This window comes from Molothrus aeneus, unplaced genomic scaffold, assembly GCF_037042795.1.
Source record: "Molothrus aeneus isolate 106 unplaced genomic scaffold, BPBGC_Maene_1.0 scaffold_30, whole genome shotgun sequence".
Classification (NCBI taxonomy): Eukaryota; Metazoa; Chordata; class Aves; order Passeriformes; family Icteridae; genus Molothrus; species Molothrus aeneus.
In genome coordinates, this window is record NW_027098964.1 from 124,505 (window position 1) to 144,989 (window position 20,485).

The window sequence follows — 20,485 nt, forward strand, 5'->3', positions numbered from 1 at the left end:
TGAGGGGGTGACGCCGCCGTTCCTGTGGAAGTTTTGGGGTCACCCCCACGGCCTGTGGGGTTTGGGGGTGACAACAACCCCGACCCCATCAGAATTCGGGGGTTCAGGAGGTGACAACCCCGTCCCCGTATCCATGTGGGGTTTTGGGGGTGACAACAACCCCGTCCCCAAATCAATTTTGGGGTCACCCCCATGGCCTGAGGGGTTTGGGGGTGACAATAACCCCGACCCCGTATCCATGTGGGGTTTTTTTTTGGGGTGGGGGTGACACCTCCATCCCCACATGGATCTGGGGGTCACCCCCATGGCCTGGGGGTGTTTTTTGGGGGGTCCCACCCCCGTCCCCACAGGCGGAGCCCTCAGTTGTCGTCGTCGCTGTCGTCGGGGCTGATGGCCGGGCTGGTGAGGCTGTAGGTGGGGGACGTGGGGCTGTAGCCGGGGGACGTGGGGCTGTACGTGGAGCCCTTGGGCGAGGTGGGGCTGTAGGTGGGCGACGTTGGGCTGTACTTGGGCGACGTGGGGCTGTAGGTGGGCGAGGTGGGGCTGTACTTGGGCGACGTCGGGGTGTAGACGGGCGAGGTGGGGCTGTAGGTGGGCGAGGTGGGGCTGTACTTGGGCGTGGTGGGGCTGTAGGTGGGCGAGGTGGGGCTGTACTTGGGGGACGTGGGGCTGTACTTGGGCGAGGTGGGGCTGTACTTGGGCGAGGTCGGGGTGTACTCGGGGGAGCTGGGGCTGTAGCTGGGGCTGGTCGGGGTGTATTTGGGGGACGTGGGGCTGTAGCTGGGGCTGCTGGGGCTGTAGCTGGGGCTGCTGGGGGTGTAGGTGGGCGACTGCGGGGTGTAGCGGGGGCTGGACGGGCTGTAACTGGGAGAGGTGGGGCTGTAACTGGGGGAAGTGGGGCTGTAGCTGGGAGAGGTGGGGCTGTAGTTGGGAGAGGTCGGGGTGTAGTTGGGGCTGGTGGGGCTGTAACTGGGGGAGGTGGGGCTGTAACTGGGCGAGGTCGGGGTGTAGTTGGGGCTGGTGGGGCTGTAGTTGGGCGAGGTGGGGCTGTAGCTGGGCGAGGTCGGGCTGTAGCTGGGAGAGGTGGGGCTGTAACTGGGGGAAGTGGGGCTGTAACTGGGGGAGGTGGGGCTGTAGCTCGGCGAGGTGGGGCTGTAGCTGGGAGAAGTGGGGCTGTAGCTGGGGGACGTCGGGCTGTAGCTGGGCGAGGTCGGGCTGTAGCTGGGCGAGGTGGGGCTGTAACTGGGCGAGGTGGGGCTGTAGCTCGGGGACGTGGGGCTGTAGCTGGGCGAGGTCGGGCTGTAACTGGGCGAGGTCGGGCTGTAACTGGGAGAGGTGGGGCTGTAGCTGGGCGAGGTGGGGCTGTAGTTGGGCGAGGTGGGGCTGTAGCTGGGGGAGGTGGGGCTGTAGCTGGGGGAGGTGGGGCTGTAGCTGGGGCTCTGTGGGGTGTAGCCCCCCGGCGACCGCGGCTCGTAGGCGGGGGACGTCGGGCTGTAGCTGGGGGACATGGCCCCACCTGCGGAGAGGGGACACGGGGGTCAGGAGGGTGTTGGGAGGGGGGGTTGGGGTGTTGGAGAGGGTTGTGAGGCCCTTTGAGGTGTTGTTCGGGTGTTGTGGGGCTGTTCGTGTGTTGGGATATTGTGAGGCCCTTTGAGGTGTTGTTCGGGTGTTGTGGGGTTGTTCGCGGTGTTGGGGGGGGGGGGTGTCTCTTTGAGGTGTTGTTCGGGTGTTGTGGGGCTGTTCGTGGTGTTGGGGGGGTCTCTTTGAGGTGCTGTTCGGGTGTTGTGGGGCTGTTTTGGGGTGTTGTTACAGGTTACAGGGTGTTTTGGATTATTTGAGGCTATTTTAGGGTGTTTTAGGGTGTTACAGGGTGTTCAGGGTATTGTCACAAGCTACAGGGTACTCTGAGAGTTTTGGGTTATTTTCTGTTATTTTAGGGGTGTTTTATGGTGTTACAGCCTGTTTGAGGTGTTTCAGTGTGTTTTGGGTGTTGTGAGTGGTTACAAGGTGTTTTATGGGTGTTTTAGTGGTATTTTAGGAGTATTTTAGGGTGTTCAGGGTGTTTCAGTGTGTTTTGGGTGTTGTTAGGGGTTACAGGCTATTTTATAGGTATTTTGGGTTATTTCAAGGGTATTTTAGGGTATTTTGGGGTGTTTGCAGTGTTTCAGTGTGTTTTGGGGTTGTTGGAGGTTACACGGTACCTTACAGGTATTTTAGGGTTATTTCAGGGTATTTTGGGGTTATTTCAGGGTGTTTTGGGGTTATTTAGGGTATTTTGGGGTTATTTCAGGGTGTTTTGGGGTTATTTCAGGGTGTTTTGGGGTGGTTTTGGGGCTGTACTCACCGGGGGAAGGGATGTAGGGGCTGGAGGGGCCGGGTGACCCCGGCGAGCCGGGCGTGGGTGACCAGGCTGGGGAGTAACCGGGGCTGAACCCGGAGGCGTCGGAGGCGGCGCTGGGGGAGAACCCGGCCCCGCCCGGGGTCATCCCACTGCCTGTGGGGGGAAATGGGGGTCAGGGGGACCCCAAAACCAGCCCAGGACCCCAAAACCAGCCCCAAACACAACCCGGCCCCGCCCGGGGTCATCCCGCTGCTTGTGGGGGAAATGGGGGTCAGGGGGACCCCAAAACCAGCCCCAAAACCAGCCCAGGACCCCAAAACCAGCCCCAAACACAACCCGGCCCCATCCCGCTGCCTGTGGGGGGAAATGGGGGTCAGGGGGACCCCAAATACAGCCCAGGACCCCAAAACCAGCCCCAAAACCAGCCCAGGACCCCCAAACCAGTCCCAAAACCAGCCCAGGACCCCCAAACCAGCCCAGGACCCCAAAACCACCCCTTAAACACAACCCAGGTCTATCGTGCTGCCTGTGGGGGAAATGGGGGTCAGGGGGATCTCTCATCATCCCCAACGCACCCCAGGACACCCCAAAATCCCCCCCAGAGCCATCCCAGTCCATCCCAGTCCCTCCCAGTGCCCCACGCACCCACGCTGGGGGACCAGGCTCCGTAGGCCGGGGTGGCCCCCTGGTTCCAGGGGGTCATGGCCGGGGACATCCCCCCCATGGGGCTGGGGGCCGAGCCGAAGAACATCCCGGTGGCTGTGGGGAGAGAGAGAAAGGGGTCAGGGGGACACCAAAACCGGGGGGACACCAAAACCGGGGGGACAGCAAAATATGGGGACACCAAAATATGGGGACATCAAAATATGGGGGACACCAAAATACGGGGGCATCAACATCTGGGGACATCAAAATATGGGGACATCAAAATATGGGGACATCAACACTGGGGGGGACACCAAAATGTGGGGACATCAGCATTGGGGGGGACACCAAAATATGGGGACATCAACATCTGAGGGACACCAAAATATGGGGACATCAGCACTGGGGGGACACCAACATTGAGGGGACACCAAAATATGGGGACATCAACACTGGGGGAATCCCAAAATCTGGGGACATCAACACTGGGGGAATCCCAAAATCTGAGGAATCCCAAAACCTGGGGGTCCCCAAAATCTGGGGACATCGGCATTGGGGGGACATCAACATCTGGGGGACACCAGGTGACCAAAGCTGGGACACGGAGGTGGTCATGGTGACACTGGGGGGTCTTTGTGCCACCCTTGAGGTGTCCCCCCAACTCTTCCCTCGTAGGATCCAGTCCCAACGCACCCCAAAATCTGCGCGGACCCCAAAACCTGAGGTTGTCCCCTCTTGCCAGGGGACACCAGAACTGGCCAATGACCACCACGACCTTGAAGGGCTTTGTGCCACCACCCTTGGGGTGTCCCCAGCTGCTCCTGGAGGAACCTGGCCACCATTCCAAGGGGTGGCCCCACTTTCCCAGGGTTGTCCCCATTTTCCTGGGGTTGTCCCCATTTTCTTGGGGTTGTCCCCACTTTCCCAGGGGTTGTCCCAATTTTCCCGGGGTCTGTCTCCAGCATTTCTGGGGTTGTCCCCACTTTCCCAGGGGCTGTCCCCACTTTCCCAGGGGTTGTCCCCATTATCCCAGGGTTTGTCCCAATTTTCCTGGGGTTGTCCCCATTTTCCCTGGGGCTGTCCCCACTTTCCCAGGGGCTGTCCCCATTTTCCCAGGGGCTGTCCCAATTTTCCCAGGGTTTGTCCCCAGCGTTTCTGGGGTTGTCCCCAGGGCTCCGGGGACTCACGGCCGCCGACGCCGAGGCCGGGCAGGGCGCTGGGGATCTCCATGCCGTGCTTGCACTTCTCGGCGTCCAGCAGGAGGTCGAAGCAGCCGGTGCCGGCCGGGGCCAGCTGGCCCAGCATGATGTTCTCGGACACGCCCTTCATGGGGTCGCTCTCCCCGTGGGCAGCTGCCTCCATCAGGACGTCCACCTGAGTTGGGATGGGGACGGGACGACGCCCCAAAATCAGCTTCAACCTTTCCGTGTGCTTCTAGAGCCCCAAATCCTGGGAAATGTGCGCAGAATTCCCCATTCCCAGCCCCCAAGCAAACTCTATTCCCGACCCATTGCCATCCCCGTTCCCACCCCAAACCTCGTTCCCACCCCAATTCCCACACCCCATTCCCATCCTAATCCTCACCCCAATCCGCATTCCCACCCCAATCCCTGCTCCCACTCTCATTCCCCATTCCCAGCCCGCAAACCCCATTCCCACTCCCACCCCCCACTCCCCATTCCCACCCCAATCTCCAACCCCATTCCCACCCCGTTCCCAATCCCATTCCTGCACCGTCTCCTCAAAGGAGCACTTCATGAGGGGCCCGGTGTCCTGGCCATTCCCAAATCCCCATTCCCCATTCCCACCCCATTGTCCCCGCTGTCCCCTCACCGTCTCCTCAAACGAACACTTCATGAGGGGCCCGGTGTCCTGGCGGTTGACGCCGTGCCGGGTGATGGCCATCAGGTGTCCCCTCGAGGTCATGGTGTCGCACAGCAGCGCCAGGTGCCGGTAGTTGACGTAGGAGCCGTCGAAGGAGATGACGTGGTAGAGCTCCCGCTCCAGCGCCTTCCGCACCGCCTCGATCCCCAGAACCTGCGGGAACACAAACCCCAAAATCCAGGGGTTGGGAAATCCCCAAAATCCAGGAATCTAAAAATCCCAAAATCCAGGGGGGGGGAATCCCCAAAATCCAGGGATCCATGAGTCCCAAAATCTGGGGGTCCCATCACCTGGGGACTCAGGTGTCCCTCACCCCCCCAGGTGTGTCCCAGCCCAGGTGACTCACGGTGAAGATCTCCATGAGCCCCCAGGTGTGTCCCTCACCCCCCAGGTGTGTCCCAGCCCAGGTGACTCACGGTGAAGATCTCCACGATGTCGTTGGACGTGGTGCGCACGGGGTCCACGTCCTTCTCGCTCAGCACCCGCATGAGGCTGACGCCGTCGGTCTCCAGGATCCACTCCTGGAGAGCCTTGAACTCCCCGTCCTCGGTGATGATGATCTTCTTCTTGTTGTCCGTCTGTGGCAGGTGCATGTACACCTGGGCAGGTGGGGACAGGTGTCACCATGGTGTCACCACGGGTGTCCCTGATCCTCTAAAGATCTCTTGGAACCACCTAAAAGTCTCCATGGAGAGCTCCTGATGCTCCTCAAGATCCACCCAGAGATCCTGAACCCTCAGAGCACCTGGTGGCACCCAAAGACCTTCTCAGGTGCCCACAGGTGTTACCAGGGACCATCCTGGACCTTCTAAAGGTCTCCTGGAACCTCCTGAAGGTCACCATGGTATCTCTGGGGACCTCCCATCCTTTCATGGATCCCTCCAGGCGTCCCCAAGCCCCCCCAGGTGTCCCCAAGCCCCCCCAGGTGTCCCCACCTTGCTGATCTGCTCGATGCCCTGCAGGGTCATGTCCGTCAGCATGTTGGACTCGATGCAGCGCAGGAAGACGTCGTCGTCCATCTTGTCCACCACCTCCTCCTCCTGGGGACACGGCGGGGCGCAGGTGAGGCCCAGGCCATGCCAGGTGTCCCCTGAGGTGTCCCCTGAGGTGGCCCCAGGTCCCCGCCCACCTCCTGCATCTTGTTCTCGTCGCTGTTCATGATGCGGATGCGCAGCACCAGCTTCTCAGCGTTGTCGTCGTTGAAGATGCAGTTGAGGTCGTCACCAAAGCCTGGCAGGGGGACACAGGGTGGGGACAGGGTCACCCAAGGGACCTCGGGGGTGTCCTCAAAGATCTGCCAGGAGCCACCAAAGCTCCTCCAGAACTCCTTGGAGAGCTCTCAGATGCCTTCAAGATCCTCAAAAAGCTCCTCAGATGCCCTCAAACCTCCTCCAAGTCACCTCAAACCCCCTCCAGGACCCCTGAAAGCTGCTCAGATGCCCTCACGACTCATCCAGGTCACCTCAAACCCCCTCCAGGTCCCTCAGAAGTTGCTCACACACCCGCAAAACTCATCCAGGTCACCTCAAACCCCCTCCAGGTCCCCCAAAGGCCCCGCAAACCCCTGCAGAACCCCCAAATGCTCCTCAGATGCCCTCAAACCTCTTCCAGGTCACCTCAAGCCCCTTCCAGGTCCCCTAAAAGCTCCTCAGATGCCTTCAAACCTCATCCAGACCACCTCAAATCACCCTCAGGTATCTCAAAAGCTGCTCAGACGCCCTCAAACCTCATCCAGGTCACCTCAAACCCCCTCCAGGTCCCTCAAAAGCTGCTCAGACGCCCTCAAACCTCATCCAGGTCACCCCAAATCCCCTCCAGGTCGCCCAAAGCCCCCCCACAGCCCGGGGCACCCACCGGCGTTGATCTTCTCGGCGATCTGCTCCATGGTCAGCTTGCGGTCGGTCATGTGCTTGCGGTCGAGCTCGACGCGCAGCAGCCACGGCGAGATGCGGCTGACGTCAAAGTCGGGCATCTCGTAGTAGACGTTGACCCACTCCTGGTCCTCGGCCACCACCGTGCTCTGGGGGTTGGGGTCGTAGTAGATGGCGGTGTTGGCCGTCACCTTGCGCAGCGTGGTGTGCTCCAGGCGGCACAGGATGTCCTGGGGGCGTTGGGGACAGTCAGGGGACAGTGGGGACATGGTGGACATAAGGACATGGTGAACATGGGGACATGGGGAGTGTGGTGTGCTCCAGAATGTCCTGGGGGCGTTGGGGACAGTCAGGGGACACTGGGGACACTGGGGACACTGGGACATGGTGGACAGAGGGACATGGGGAGTGTGGTGTGCTCCAGGATGTCCTGGGGGCGTTGGGGACAGTCAGGGCACATTGGGGACACTGGGGACATTGGGGACATGGTGGACAGAGGGACATGGGGAGTGTGGTGTGCTCCAGGCGGCACAGGATGTCCTGGGGGCATTGGGGACAGTCAGGGGACACTGGGGACACTGGGACATGGTGGACATGGGGAGTGTGGTGTGCTCCAGGATGTCCTGGGGGCGTTGGGGACAGTCAGGGGACAGTGGGGACACTGGGACACGGTGGACAGAGGGACATGGGGAGTGTGGTGTGCTCCAGGATGTCCTGGGGACGTTGGGGACAGTCAGGGGACAGTGGGAACATTGGGGACATTGGGACATGGTGGACATGGGGAGTGTGGTGTGCTCCAGGATGTCCTGGGGGCGTTGGGGACAGTCAGGGGACAGTGGGGACATGGTGGACATAAGGACATGGTGGACAGAAGGACATGGTGAACATGGGGACATGGGGAGTGTGGTGTGCTCCAGGCGGCACAGGATGTCCTGGGGGCGTTGGGGACAGTCAGGGGACATTGGGGACACTGGGGACAAGTCAAAGGACACTGGGGACATGGAGAACATCGGGGACAGTCAGGGGACATTGGGGACAGTCTGGGGACATGGTGGACATAGGGACAGAAGGACATGGTGGACATAGGGACATGGGGAGTGTGGTGTGCCCCAGGTGGCACGGGATGTCCTGGGGACATGGTGGACATTGGGGACAGTCAGGGGACAGAGGGACACTGGGGACACTGGGTGTGGTGGCACAGGAACAGGGACACGGGAACATGGAAGACATGGGGACACAGAGGGGACACAAAGCCTCAGGGTCACCATGGGGACACGAAGCCACGGAGCCGCCACAGGGCTGTGGGGACAAGGAGGTCACACAAACCCACGGGGCCACCACAGGGCCACCATGGGGACACAACCCCACGGGGCCACCATGGGGACACGAAGCCACAGGGACACAAAGCCACGGAGCCGCCACAGGGCTGTGGGGACAAGGAGGTCCCACAAACCCATGGGGCCACCACAGGGCCACCATGGGGACACGAAGCCACGGGGCCACCATGGGGACACGAAGCCATGGAGCCACCACAGGGCTGTGGGGACACAACGCCACGGGGCCACCACCGCCCAGCCCAGCCCAGCCCAGCCCAGCCCATGTGCTGTCCCCAGCGTGTCCCCAGGTGCCACCTTGGCGCGCTCGGCGTCGCGGGCGCTCTGGCCCAGCAGGAACACGGTGAGCGACGGCGTCTTGGGCTTCTTGGAGATGTTGATGAGCTCCTTGAGGCGGGGGACGCCCAGCGTGACGTTCTTGGCCGACACCCCCGCGTAGTGGAAGGTGTTGAGGGTCATCTGCGTGGCCGGCTCGCCCAGGGACTGCGCGGCCAGCGCGCCCACCATCTCCCCAGGGTGGGCCTGAGGGGACACGGGGACAGGAGAGCGTCACCAAACCCCACGGTGACCCCAAACCATCTCCCCAGGGTGGGCCTGAGGGGACACGGGGACAGGAGAGCGTCACCAAACCCCACGGTGACCCCAAACCATCTCCCCAGGGTGGGCCTGAGGGGACACGGGGACAGGAGAGCGTCACCAAACCCCACGGTGACCCCAAACCATCCAGAGTGACCCCAAACCATCTCCCCAGGGTGGGCCTTAGGGGACAGCAGTGTCACAGTGGGGTCACCAAACCCCAGAGTGACCCCAAAACCCCACTCATGATGGCCTGGTTGAACTTGGACTCGATCTCGCCCAGCAGCCAACCCAAGGTACCCCAAATACTGACCTCAAACCCAACCAAAACCCCAAGAATGACCCCAAACCCTGACCCCAAACCCCCCAGGAATGACCCCAAACCCCCCAAACCCCCACTCACGATGGCCTGGTTGAACTTGGACTCGATCTCGCCCAGCAGCCAACCCAAGGCATCCCAAATACTGACCTCAAACCCAACCAAACCCCCAAACCCTGACCCCAAACCCCCTCAAATCCCCCGGAAATGACCCCAAACCCCCCAGGAATGACCCCAAACCCCCCAAGCCCCACTCACGATGGCCTGGTTGAACTTGGACTCGATCTCGCCCAGCAGCCAACCCAAGGCACCTCCAGATCTGACCTCAAACCCAACCAAAACCCCAAGAATGACCCCAAACCCGGACCCCAAACCCCCCAGGAATGACCCCAAACCCCCCAAAGCCCCACTCACGATGGCCTGGTTGAACTTGGACTCGATCTCGCCCAGCAGCCAGTCGAAGGCCTCCCCGCTGAGCCGGAACTCCTCCACCATGCGGCGGCTGCAGAGCGTGGAGCGCAGGTGGATGTTGAAGAGCAGCGTCGCGTTCTCCTGCGCCTGCCGGCTCAGAGGGTCCTCCCCGTTGACGATCACCAGCTTGCGGCTCAGCTCCTTCACCCCTGAGGGGACAGCGTGGTCACACGGGGGACCCGAGGGTGGCCAGGACCTTCCTGAGGGACCCCAGACCCATCACAGCTTCCTGAGGGACTCAAAAGATCTCCAGAACCTTCCTGGGGGACTCAAGGATCTCCAGAACCTTCCTGAGGGACTCAAGGATCTCCAGAACCTTCCTGGGGGACTCAAAAGATCTCCAGAACCTTCCTGGGGGACTCAAGGATCTCCAGAACCTTCCTGAGGGACCCCAAACCCATCACAGCTTCCTGAGGGACTGAAGGATCTCCAAAATGTTCCTGAGGGACCCCAAACCCATCACAGCTTCCTGAGGAACCTTCCAGACCATCTCCAATCCCATCACAGCTTCCTGAGGGACTCAAGGATCTCCAGAACCTTCCTGGGGGACTCAAGGATCTCCAGAACCTTCCTGAGAGATCCCAGACCCATCACAGCTTCCTGAGGGACTCAAAAGATCTCCAGAACCTTCCTGAGAGACCCAAGGAGCTCCAGAACCTTCTTGAAGGACTCAAGGATCTCCAGAACCTTCCTGGGGGACTCAAGGATCTCCAGAACCTTCCTGAGGGACCCCAATCCCATCACAGCTTCCTGAGGAACCTTCCAGACCATCTCCAAACCCATCACAGCTTCCTGAGAGACCCAAGGATCTCCAGAACCTTCCTGAGGGACTCAAGGAGCTCCAGAACCTTCCTGAGGGACCCCAATCCCATCACAGCTTCCTGAGGGACTCAAGGACCTCCAGAACCTTCCTGAGGCACCCAAGGACCTCCAGAACCTTCCTGAGAGACCCAAGGATCTCCAGAACCTTCTTGAAGGACTCAAGGAGCTCCAGAACCTTCCTGAGGCACCCAAGGAGCTCCAGAACCTTCCTGAGGGACCCCAAACCCATCACAGCTTCCTGAGGAACCTTCCAGACCATCTCCAAACCCATCACAGCTTCCTGAGGCACCCAAGGAGCTCCAGAACCTTCCTGAGGCACCCAAGGAGCTCCAGAACCTTCCTGAAGGACTCAAGGAGCTCCAGAACCTTCCTGAGGGACCCAAGGACCTCCAGAACCTTCCTGAGACACCCAAGGAGCTCCAGAACCTTCCTGAAGGACTCAAGGAGCTCCAGAACCTTCCTGAGGGGCCCCAGGGCCAGGCCCCACTCACCCTCCACCACCTTGACCGGGTGCAGGTCCGAGGGCAGCCGGGAGTTGATGTGGAAAATCTTCTGCGCGTTCCAGATCATGCGGAGCAGGTTACAGGGGAGCACCACCTGTGGGGACAGGAACCCCAAAAATGGGAAAAGAACCCCAAAACAGGAAAAGAACCCCAAAAAATGGGGAAAGAACGCCAAAAAACGGGAAAAAGAACCCCAAAAAATGGGGAAAGAACGCCAAAAAACGGGAAAAAGAATCCCAAAAATGGGACCAGAAACCCAAAAACAGCAGAAAAACCCCAAAAACGGGTAAAGAACCCCAAAACGGGAAAAGAACCCCAAAAATGGGGAAAGGACCCCAAAAACGGGGTCAGGACCCCAAAACCGGGGAAAGAACCCCAAAAACGGGAAAAGAACCCCAAAAACTGGAAAAGAACCCCAAAAATGGGGAAAGAACCCCAAAAACGGGAAAAGAACCCCAGAAATGGGAAAAGTACCCCAAAAACGGGGTCAGGACCCCAAAAATGGGAAAAGAACCGCAAAAAATGGGAAAAGAACCCCGAAAATGGGGCCAGAAACCCAAAAATGAAGCCAGAAACCCAAAAACGGGGTCAGGACCCCAAAAACAGGGAAAGAACCCCAGAAATTGGAAAAGTACCCCAAAAATGGGGTCAGGACCCCAAAAATAGTGAAAGAACCCCAAAAACAGGGCAAGAAACCCAAAAAACGGGGCCAGAAACCCAAAATTGGGAGGGAAGAACCCCCAAAATGGGGCACCTGAGTTGGATTTTGGGGTGTCCTGGTTGGATTTCGAGGAGGTTTTGGGATGTCCTTGGTGGAATTTGGGGTTTTGGGTCATTCCAGTTGCATTTTGGGGTATCTGGGTGGGGTTTGGGGGATCTCAGCTGGGTTTTGAGGGATCTCAGTGGGGTTTTGGTGGATCTCAGTGGGGTTTTGAGGGATCTCAGTGGGGTTTTGGTGGATCTCAGTTGGGTTTTGGGGGATCTCAGTGGGGTTTTGGTGGATCTCAGTTGAGTTTTGGGGTATCTCAGTGGGGTTTTGGTGGATCTCAGTGGGGTTTTGGTGGATCTCAGTGGGGGTTTGGTGGATCTCAGTTGAGTTTTGGGGTATCTCGATGGGGTTTTGGTGGATCTCAGTGGGGTTTTGAGGGATCTCAGTGGGGTTTTGAGGGATCTCAGTGGGGTTTTGGGGGATCTCAGTGGGGTTTTGGTGGATCTCAGTGGGGTTTTGGTGGATCTCAGCTGGGTTTTGAGGGATCTCAGTGGGGTTTTGGTGGATCTCAGTGGGGTTTTGAGGGATCTCAGTGGGGTTTTGGTGGATCTCAGTGGGGTTTTGGTGGATCTCAGTTGAGTTTTGGTGGATCTCAGTGGGGTTTTGGTGGATCTCAGTGGGGTTTTGGTGGATCTCAGTTGAGTTTTGGGGTATCTTGATGGGGTTTTGGTGGATCTCAGTGGGGTTTTGGGGGATCTCAGTGGGGTTTTGGTGGATCTCAGTGGGGTTTTGAGGGATCTCAGTGGGGTTTTGGTGGATCTCAGTGGGGGTTTGGTGGATCTCAGTTGAGTTTTGGGGTATCTCGATGGGGTTTTGGTGGATCTCAGTGGGGTTTTGAGGGATCTCAGTGGGGTTTTGAGGGATCTCAGTGGGGTTTTGGTGGATCTCAGTTGAGTTTTGGTGGATCTCAGTGGGGTTTTGAGGGATCTCAGCTGGGTTTTGAGGGATCTCAGTGGGGTTTTGGTGGATCTCAGTGGGGTTTTGGTGGATCTCAGTGGGGTTTTGGTGGATCTCAGTGGGGTTTTGGTGGATCTCAGTTGAGTTTTGGTGGATCTCAGTGGGGTTTTGGTGGATCTCAGTGGGGTTTTGGTGGATCTCAGTGGGGTTTTGGTGGATCTCGTTGGGTTTTGGTGGATCTCAGTGGGGTTTTGGTGGATCTCGATGGGGTTTTGAGGGATCTCAGTGGGGTTTTGGTGGATCTCAGTGGGGTTTTGGTGGATCTCGGCTGGGTTTTGGGGGATCTCAGTGGGGTTTTGGTGGATCTCAGTGGGGTTTTGGTGGATCTCAGTGGGGTTTTGGTGGATCTCAGTTGAGTTTTGGGGTATCTTGATGGGGTTTTGGTGGATCTCAGTGGGGTTTTGGTGGATCTCGATGGGGTTTTGGTGGATCTCAGTGGGGTTTTGGTGGATCTCAGTGGGGTTTTGGTGGATCTCAGTGGGGTTTTGGTGGATCTCAGTTGAGTTTTGGGGTATCTTGATGGGGTTTTGGTGGATCTCAGTGGGGTTTTGGTGGATCTCGATGGGGTTTTGGTGGATCTCAGTGGGGTTTTGGTGGATCTCAGTGGGGTTTTGGTGGATCTCGTTGGGTTTTGGTGGATCTCAGTTGAGTTTTGGGGTATCTTGATGGGGTTTTGAGGGATCTCAGTGGGGTTTTGGTGGATCTCAGTGGGGTTTTGGTGGATCTCGTTGGGTTTTGGTGGATCTCAGTTGAGTTTTGGGGTATCTTGATGGGGTTTTGGTGGATCTCAGTGGGGTTTTGAGGGATCTCAGTGGGGTTTTGCTGCGCCCCAGGTGTTTCTGGGGTGGGTTTTGGTGTCACCTTGCTGTCCCCGGTGGGGAAGATGACCCTGAGGACCTCCCTGTCCTCGCGCATGCGGTCGAACTCGCGCTCCAGCTCGTTCTGGATGTGGGCGTTGGACAGGATGTCCTTGACCAGCTCCTCCTGCAGCGTCCGGCGCAGCGCCCGCTCGTTGGTGTAGTCAAACTTGAACCTGGCGGGACACGGGGACACCCCAGGGACACCCAGGGGACACCAAAGCGTCACCCAGGGCAGCCTGGAGGAGCTTGGGGACACCAAAAATGTTGGTCCAGGTCGGGTAGGAGAAGGTTGAGGACACCAAAATGTGACCAAAGTTTGGGAGGAGAAGGTTGGGGACACCAAGGTGGGTCCTGGTTTGGGGTGGAAGAGGTTGGGGACATCAAAATGTCACCCAGGCTGGGCTGGAGCCCAAAATGTCCCCAACTTCTGGAAGGAGCCACGTGGGGACATCAAGGTGGGTCTGAAACCTTGGAAGGAGCCACCTGAAGACCCCAACTCCCATTTGAAGACCCCAAGGTGTCCCCAACTCCTTTGAAGACCTCAAGGTGTCCCCAACTCCCATTTGAAGACCCCAAGGTGTCCCCAACTCCCATTTGAAGACCCCAAGGTGTCCCCAACTCCCATTTGAAGACCCCAAGGTGTCCCCAAGTCCTTTGAAGACCCCAAGGTGTCCCCAACTCCCATTTGAAGACCCCAAGATGTCCCCAACTCCCATTTGAAGACCTCAAGGTGTCCCCAACTCCCATTTGAAGACCCCAAGATGTCCCCAACTCCCATTTGAAGACCCCAAGGTGTCCCCAACTCCCATTTGAAGACCCCAAGGTGTCCCCAACTCCCATTTGAAGACCCCAAGATGTCCCCAACTCCCATTTGAAGACCTCAAGGTGTCCCCAACTCCCATTTGAAGACCCCAAGGTGTCCCCAACTCCCATTTGAAGACCCCAAGGTGTCCCCAACTCCCATTTGAAGACCCCAAGGTGTCCCCAAGTCCTTTGAAGACCCCAAGGTGTCCCCAACTCCCAGAACGACCCCAACCATGGCCACTGACCCCACCCCTGACCACGCCCTGCCCTTGGCCATGTCCCCGCTGTCCCACCCCTGGTCCTCACTTCTTCTCGAAGGCCTTGTTGGAGGGTTTGAGGGTGGCCAGGTTCTGGAACTCGACGCTCTCCCCGGCCAGCCCGTCCTCGCCGTAGCGCAGCTGCACCACCTGGTTGATGGAGTTCCTGACCGTGGCGTCGTACTTGACCATCACCGACTCCATGGACTTGATCAGACGCCGCTGGATGTACCCTGAGGGGTGGGGAGGGGTCCTTGGAGGCATCTGGGATGGGGTTGGGGGTCTCCAGAGGGCAGCTGGGGAGGGTTTGGAGGCATCTGGGGAAGGTTTGGGGCTCCTGGAGGCATCTGGGGAGGGTTTGGGGTCTCCAGAGGGCAGCTGGGGAGGGTTTGGAGGCATCTGGGGAAGGTTTGGGGCTCCTGGAGGCATCTGGGGAGGGTTTGGGGTCTCCAGGAGGCATCTGGGATGGGTCTGGGGTCCTGGAGGTCCCCAGGAAGCATCTGGGCAGGGTTTGGGATCTCCAGGAGACATCTGGGGAGGTTTGGGATCTCCAGAAAGCATCTGGGGAGGGTTTGGGATCTCCAGAAGGCATCTGGGGAGGGTTTGGGATCTCCAGGAGGCATCTAAGGAGGGTTTGGGATCTCCAGGAAGCATCTGAGGAGGGTTTGGGATCTCCAGGAGGCATCTGGGGAGGGTTTGGGATCTCCAGGAGGCATCTGGGGAGGGTTTGGGATCTCCAGGAGGCATCTGGGGAAGGTTTGGGATCTCCAGGAGGCATCTGGGGAGGGTTTGGGATCTCCAGGAGGCATCTGGGCAGGGTTTGGGATCTCCAGGAGGCATCTGGGCAGGGTTTGGGATCTCCAGGAGGCATCTGGGCAGGGTTTGGGATCTCCAGGAGGCATCTGGGCAGGGTTTGGGATCTCCAGGAGGCATCTGGGGAAGGTTTGGGATCTCCAGGAGGCATCTACCAAGGGTTTGATCCCCTCAGCATTTCCACTCTGGCATTTTTGGTTTCCTGAAGATCCCCTGGGTGGAGTTCTGGATTCCCGCCAGCCCCACGGGGACATCCTGGGGACACTGACCGGTCTCGGCCGTTTTGACGGCCGTGTCGATGAGGCCCTCTCGGCCACCCATGGCGTGGAAGAAGAACTCGGTGGGGGTGAGGCCGGCCAGGTAGGAGTTCTCCACGAAGCCGCGGCTCTCGGGGCCGTAGTCGTCCTTGATGAAGTGCGGCAGCGTCCGGTGCTTGAAGCCAAACGGGATCCGCTTGCCCTCCACGTTCTGCTGTCCCACCACCGCGATCACCTGAGGGGACAGCGGGCGGGGACACGTCTCAAAATCGTCTCAGGGAAGCAAGAAAATCCCAAAAGAACTCCATGGAAATCCAAAGGAACCACCCAAAAGTCCATGAGATCCTCCAGGAACCACCTCAAACCTCCTGAGATCTTCCAGGAACCACCTCAAACCCCATGAGATCCTCCAGGAACTGCTCCAAACCCCACGAGATCCTCCAGGAACCACCACAAACCCCTTGAGATCCTCAGGGAACTGCTCCAAACCCCACGAGATCCTCCAGGAACCACCTCAAACCCCATGAGATCCTCCAGGAACCACCTCAAACCTCCTGAGATCTTCCAGGAACTGCTCCAAACCCCACGAGATCCTCCAGGAACCACCACAAACCCCTTGAGATCCTCAGGGAACTGCTCCAAACCCCACGAGATCCTCCAGGAACTGCTCCAAACCCCCTGAGATCCTCCAGGAACCACCACAAACCCCATGAGATCCTCCAGGAACCACCTCAAACCCCATGAGATCCTCCAGGAACCACCTCAAACCCCTTGAGATCCTCCAGGAACCACCACAAACCCCATGATATCCTCCAGGAACCACCACAAACCCCACGAGATCCTCCAGGAACTGCTCCAAACCCCATGAGATCCTCCAGGAACCACCACAAACCCCATGAGATCCTCCAGGAACTGCTCCAAACCCCATGAGATCCTCCAGGAACCACCACAAACCCCATGAGATCCTCCAGGAACCACCTCAAACCCCCTGAGATCCTCCAGGAACCACCACAAACCCCCTGAGATCCTCCAGGAACTGCTCCAAACCCCACGAGATCCTCCAAGAACCACCCAAAACCCCCCTGAGATCCTCCAGGAACCGCTCCAAACCCCACGAGATCCTCCAGGAACCACCTCAAACCCCTTGAGATCCTCCAGGAACTGCTCCAAACCCCATGAGATCCTCCAGAAACCACCTCAAACCCCTTGAGATCCTCCAGGAACCACCTCAAACCTCCTGAGATCTTCCAGGAACCACCTCAAACCCCATGAGATCCTCCAGGAACTGCTCCAAACCCCACGAGATCCTCCAGGAACTGCTCCAAACCCCACGAGATCCTCCAGGAACCACCCAAAACCCCCCTGAGATGCTCCAGGAACTGCCTCAAACCCTCTGAGATCCTCCAGGAATTGCCCCAGACCTCCTGAGATCCTCCAGGAACCGCTCCAAACCCCCTGAGATCCTCCAAGAACCACCCAAAACCCCCCTGAGATCCTCCAGGAACCACCACAAACCCCTTGAGATCCTCCAGGAACTGCTCCAAACCCCATGAGATCCTCCAGGAACCACCTCAAACCCCTTGAGATCCTCCAGGAACTGCTCCAAACCCCACGAGATCCTCCAAGAACCAACCAAAACCCCACCCAGAAGCCCCCCAAGACCTTCTGGAGCGCCCCCAAACCTGGGAGATGTTGATCTTGGAGCCCTTGGCCCCCGAGACCACCATGGACTTGAAGTTGTTGTACTCGGACAGGGACTTCTGGGCAGAGGAGCCGGTCTTGTCACGGGCGTCGTTGAGGATCCGGTTCACCTGGTTCTCGAAGGTCTGGCGCAAGGTGTTGCCCGGGGTGGGCTCCAGCTCGTTGTTGTGGGCCTTCTCGATCACCTGGAGATGCCAAAAACCACCCCAGAATGGTCACCGGGGTGTCCTGAATCCTCCTGGTGGCCAAAACCAGCTGAGAACCTCAAAAAAACCCCAAAAAACTCCACAGGAACCACCAGAAACCTCGTGAGATTCTCCAGGAACCACCCAGAACCTGCTGAGATCCTCCAGGAACCACCCAAATACCACATAGAGCACCCCAAGACCTTTTGGAACCTCCTGGTGCCCAAAACCATCTCAAGAACCTCAAAAAAGCCCAAAAACTCCACAGGAACCACCAGAAACCTCATGAGATCCTCCAGGAACTGCCCCAAACCCCCTGAGATCCTCCAGGAACCAACCAAAACCTGCTGAGATCCTCCAGGAACCACCTCAAATCCAATAAGGAGCACCCCAAGACCTTTTGGAACCCCACAAACCTGGGAGGTGTTGGTCTTGGACCTCCTGGTGCCCAAAACCACCTGAGAACCTCAAAAAAACCCAAAAAACTCCACAGCAACCTCCAGGAACTGCCCGAAACCCCTTGAGATCCTTCAGGAACTGCTCCAAACCCCCTGAGATCCTCCAGGAACCATCCTGAACCCCCTGAGATCCTCCAGAAACTGCTCCAAACCCCCTGAGATCCTGCAGGAACCTCCCCAGACCCCACCTCGATGACGTCCTGCTTGGCCTTCTTGATGGTGTTCTGGATGTCCTGGTAGGTCTTGGCGTCGGCGATGGAGTCCCCGATGCCGATGGTGTGACCTGGAGGGGACATTTGGGGTTCAGGGCTCCACCAGGTTGAGATCTGAGAAGATCCCTGGGTGACCAAACCCCCATGAGATGCCACCAAGAAGGTCCCCAGCCCCACCAGTCCCCAAAAAAAGGGTCCAAGAACCACCAGGACCTCAAGAATGGGGTCCATGAGCTCCAGGCCTCCACCAGGCTGGGATCTGAGAAGATTCCTGGGTGACCAAACCCCCCTGAGATGCCACCAAGAAGGTTCCCAGCCCCACCAGTCCCCAAAAAAAGGGTCCAAGAACCACCAGGACCTCAAGAATGGGGTCCAAGAGGCCCAGAGCTCCACCAAGATGGGACCTGAGAAGGTCCCCGGGTGACCAAACCCCCCTGAGATGCCACCAGGAAGGTCCCCAGCCCCAGGACCACGCTGACCCTCGATGAGCAGCCAGTTGTTGATGACGGTCTGGATGTTGCTGTAGAAGAGCCGCGTGGTGTCGTGGCCCATCTCCAGGTAGGAGATGTGCACCAGGGACCCGGCCGATGTCCCCAGGGACTTCTTGCAGAGGATGCCCATGATGAGCTCCCCGTTCTCCACGATCACCTGGGGATGTCCAAGGAATGAGGTCAGGACCTCCAAGATCCAAAAAAAAAATCCCAAAACTCACCTGGAGCAACCCAAAACCCACCCCAGGTCATCTCAAAGTCTACAAAGTCCTCCCAGACCAGAGCAAGTCCCACCAAAGGCCCCTCAGATCCCACCAAAGGCCCATCAGACCAACCAAAGCTGCCTCAGATCCCACCAAAACCCCACCAAACCAACCAAAGCTGCCTCAGATCCCACCAAAGCTCCCTCAGATCCCACCAAAGCCCCATCAAACCAATCAAAACTGCCTCAGATCCCACCAAAGCCCCCTCAGATCCCACCAAAGCCCCATCAAACCAACCAAAGCTGCCTCAGATCCCACCAAAACCCCACCAAACCAACCCAAAGCTCCCTCAGATCCCACCAAAGCCCCATCAAACCAACCCAAAGCCCCCTCAGATCCCACCAATGGCCCATCAAACCAATCAAAGCCCCCTGAGATCCCACCAAAGCCCCCTCAGATCCCACCAATGGCCCATCAAACCAATCAAAGCTCCCTCAGATCCCACCAAAGCCCCCTCAGATCCCACCAAAGCTCCCTCAGATCCCACCAAGCCGCCCTGGAGCTCCTGCCAGGCCCCACCTTGGTGTCCCCGGGGGAGATGTGCTTGTAGGGGCCGCTGTCCTCGTCGTCGGGGTGGGTGCTGTGGGTGCGGATGCAGTTGATGTGGCCAGGGATGATCAGGGAGAAGATCTGCTTCCCTGTCCAGAGCGGCCGCGGCTTCAGGATGGCCGGCTGGGGCACCTTCCCGTCCCACGTGGACAGGAACATCAGCAGGTTCATCACCTCGCCCTGAGGGACACCCCAAAACTGTCATCGATCCAGGAGAACACCATGGAGAACCCAAAACATCCTAAAAATGCCCCAAAATCTCCTTCAGGATGGCCGGCTGGGGCACCTTCCCGTCCCACGTGGACAGGAACATCAGCAGGTTCATCACCTCGCCCTGAGGGACACCCCAAAACTGTCACTAATCAAAGAAAAACCCACAGAGAACCCAAAATACCTCAAAGATGTCCCAAACCCGCCCAAAATCCCTGTCCCACGTGGACAGGAACATCAGCAGGTTCCATCACCTCGCCCTGAGGAACATCTCAAAGATGTCATCAATCTAGGAGAACCCACAGAGATCCCAAAACATCCTGAAAGTGCCCTAAAAGTCCCCAAAATCGCCCCGAACCAGAGCCTCTCAGGAGAGATGTCCCTCTTGGTGACCTTGCACGTGGCCATCAGCGTGTCCAACTCAACGGCACCAGAAACCACCCCAAAACCACCAGAAACCACCCCAAAACCACCAGAAACCACCCCAAAACCACCAGAAACCACCCCAAAACCACAATAAATGATCTCAAACCACCTCAAACCAACCCTAAATCCCCTCAAACCAATTCCAAACCCCAAGGTGGCCCCAGATGGACCCTCTTGAGGAAGACGTCCCTCTTGGTGACCTTGTCCATGGCCATCAGCGTGTCCCACCTCAAACATCTGCCCTAAAACCCCTCAAACCACCCCAAAACCACCATGAATGACCTCAAACCACCTCAAACCAACCCTAAATGATCTCAAACCACCCCAAACCAACCCTAAATGATCTCAAACCACCCCAAAACCACCATAAATCACCCCAAACCACCCCAACTCCTCCTCAAAGCCCCCAGGTGACGCCGAGGTGGCCCCAGGACGGACCCTCTCGAGGAAGACGTCCCTCTTGGTGAACTTGTCTATGGCCATCAGCGTGTCCCACCTCAAACACCT

At 58.3% G+C, this 20,485-nt stretch overlaps 1 protein-coding gene across 1 annotated transcript in view; it reads right to left on the reverse strand.

Moving 5' to 3' along the window:
* Positions 1 to 253: 253 nt before the first annotated feature.
* POLR2A (RNA polymerase II subunit A) overlaps positions 254 to 20,485 on the reverse strand; it is a 33,530-nt gene continuing 13,298 nt past the window's right edge. The window contains exons 11-29 of the mRNA XM_066570292.1: positions 19,313 to 19,522; positions 18,519 to 18,687; positions 18,016 to 18,110; positions 17,166 to 17,369; positions 15,496 to 15,718; positions 14,463 to 14,646; positions 13,354 to 13,525; positions 10,755 to 10,860; positions 9,385 to 9,590; positions 8,373 to 8,597; positions 6,725 to 6,971; positions 6,000 to 6,100; positions 5,806 to 5,910; positions 5,287 to 5,469; positions 4,820 to 5,023; positions 4,174 to 4,360; positions 2,987 to 3,100; positions 2,345 to 2,494; positions 254 to 1,516 (exon numbers count right to left, since the gene is read on the reverse strand). Coding sequence (XP_066426389.1) covers positions 360 to 1,516; positions 2,345 to 2,494; positions 2,987 to 3,100; positions 4,174 to 4,360; positions 4,820 to 5,023; positions 5,287 to 5,469; positions 5,806 to 5,910; positions 6,000 to 6,100; positions 6,725 to 6,971; positions 8,373 to 8,597; positions 9,385 to 9,590; positions 10,755 to 10,860; positions 13,354 to 13,525; positions 14,463 to 14,646; positions 15,496 to 15,718; positions 17,166 to 17,369; positions 18,016 to 18,110; positions 18,519 to 18,687; positions 19,313 to 19,522 — 4,242 coding nt within the window. The 3' untranslated portion in view covers positions 254 to 359. The remainder of the gene's footprint in view (positions 1,517 to 2,344; positions 2,495 to 2,986; positions 3,101 to 4,173; positions 4,361 to 4,819; positions 5,024 to 5,286; positions 5,470 to 5,805; positions 5,911 to 5,999; positions 6,101 to 6,724; positions 6,972 to 8,372; positions 8,598 to 9,384; positions 9,591 to 10,754; positions 10,861 to 13,353; positions 13,526 to 14,462; positions 14,647 to 15,495; positions 15,719 to 17,165; positions 17,370 to 18,015; positions 18,111 to 18,518; positions 18,688 to 19,312; positions 19,523 to 20,485) is intronic.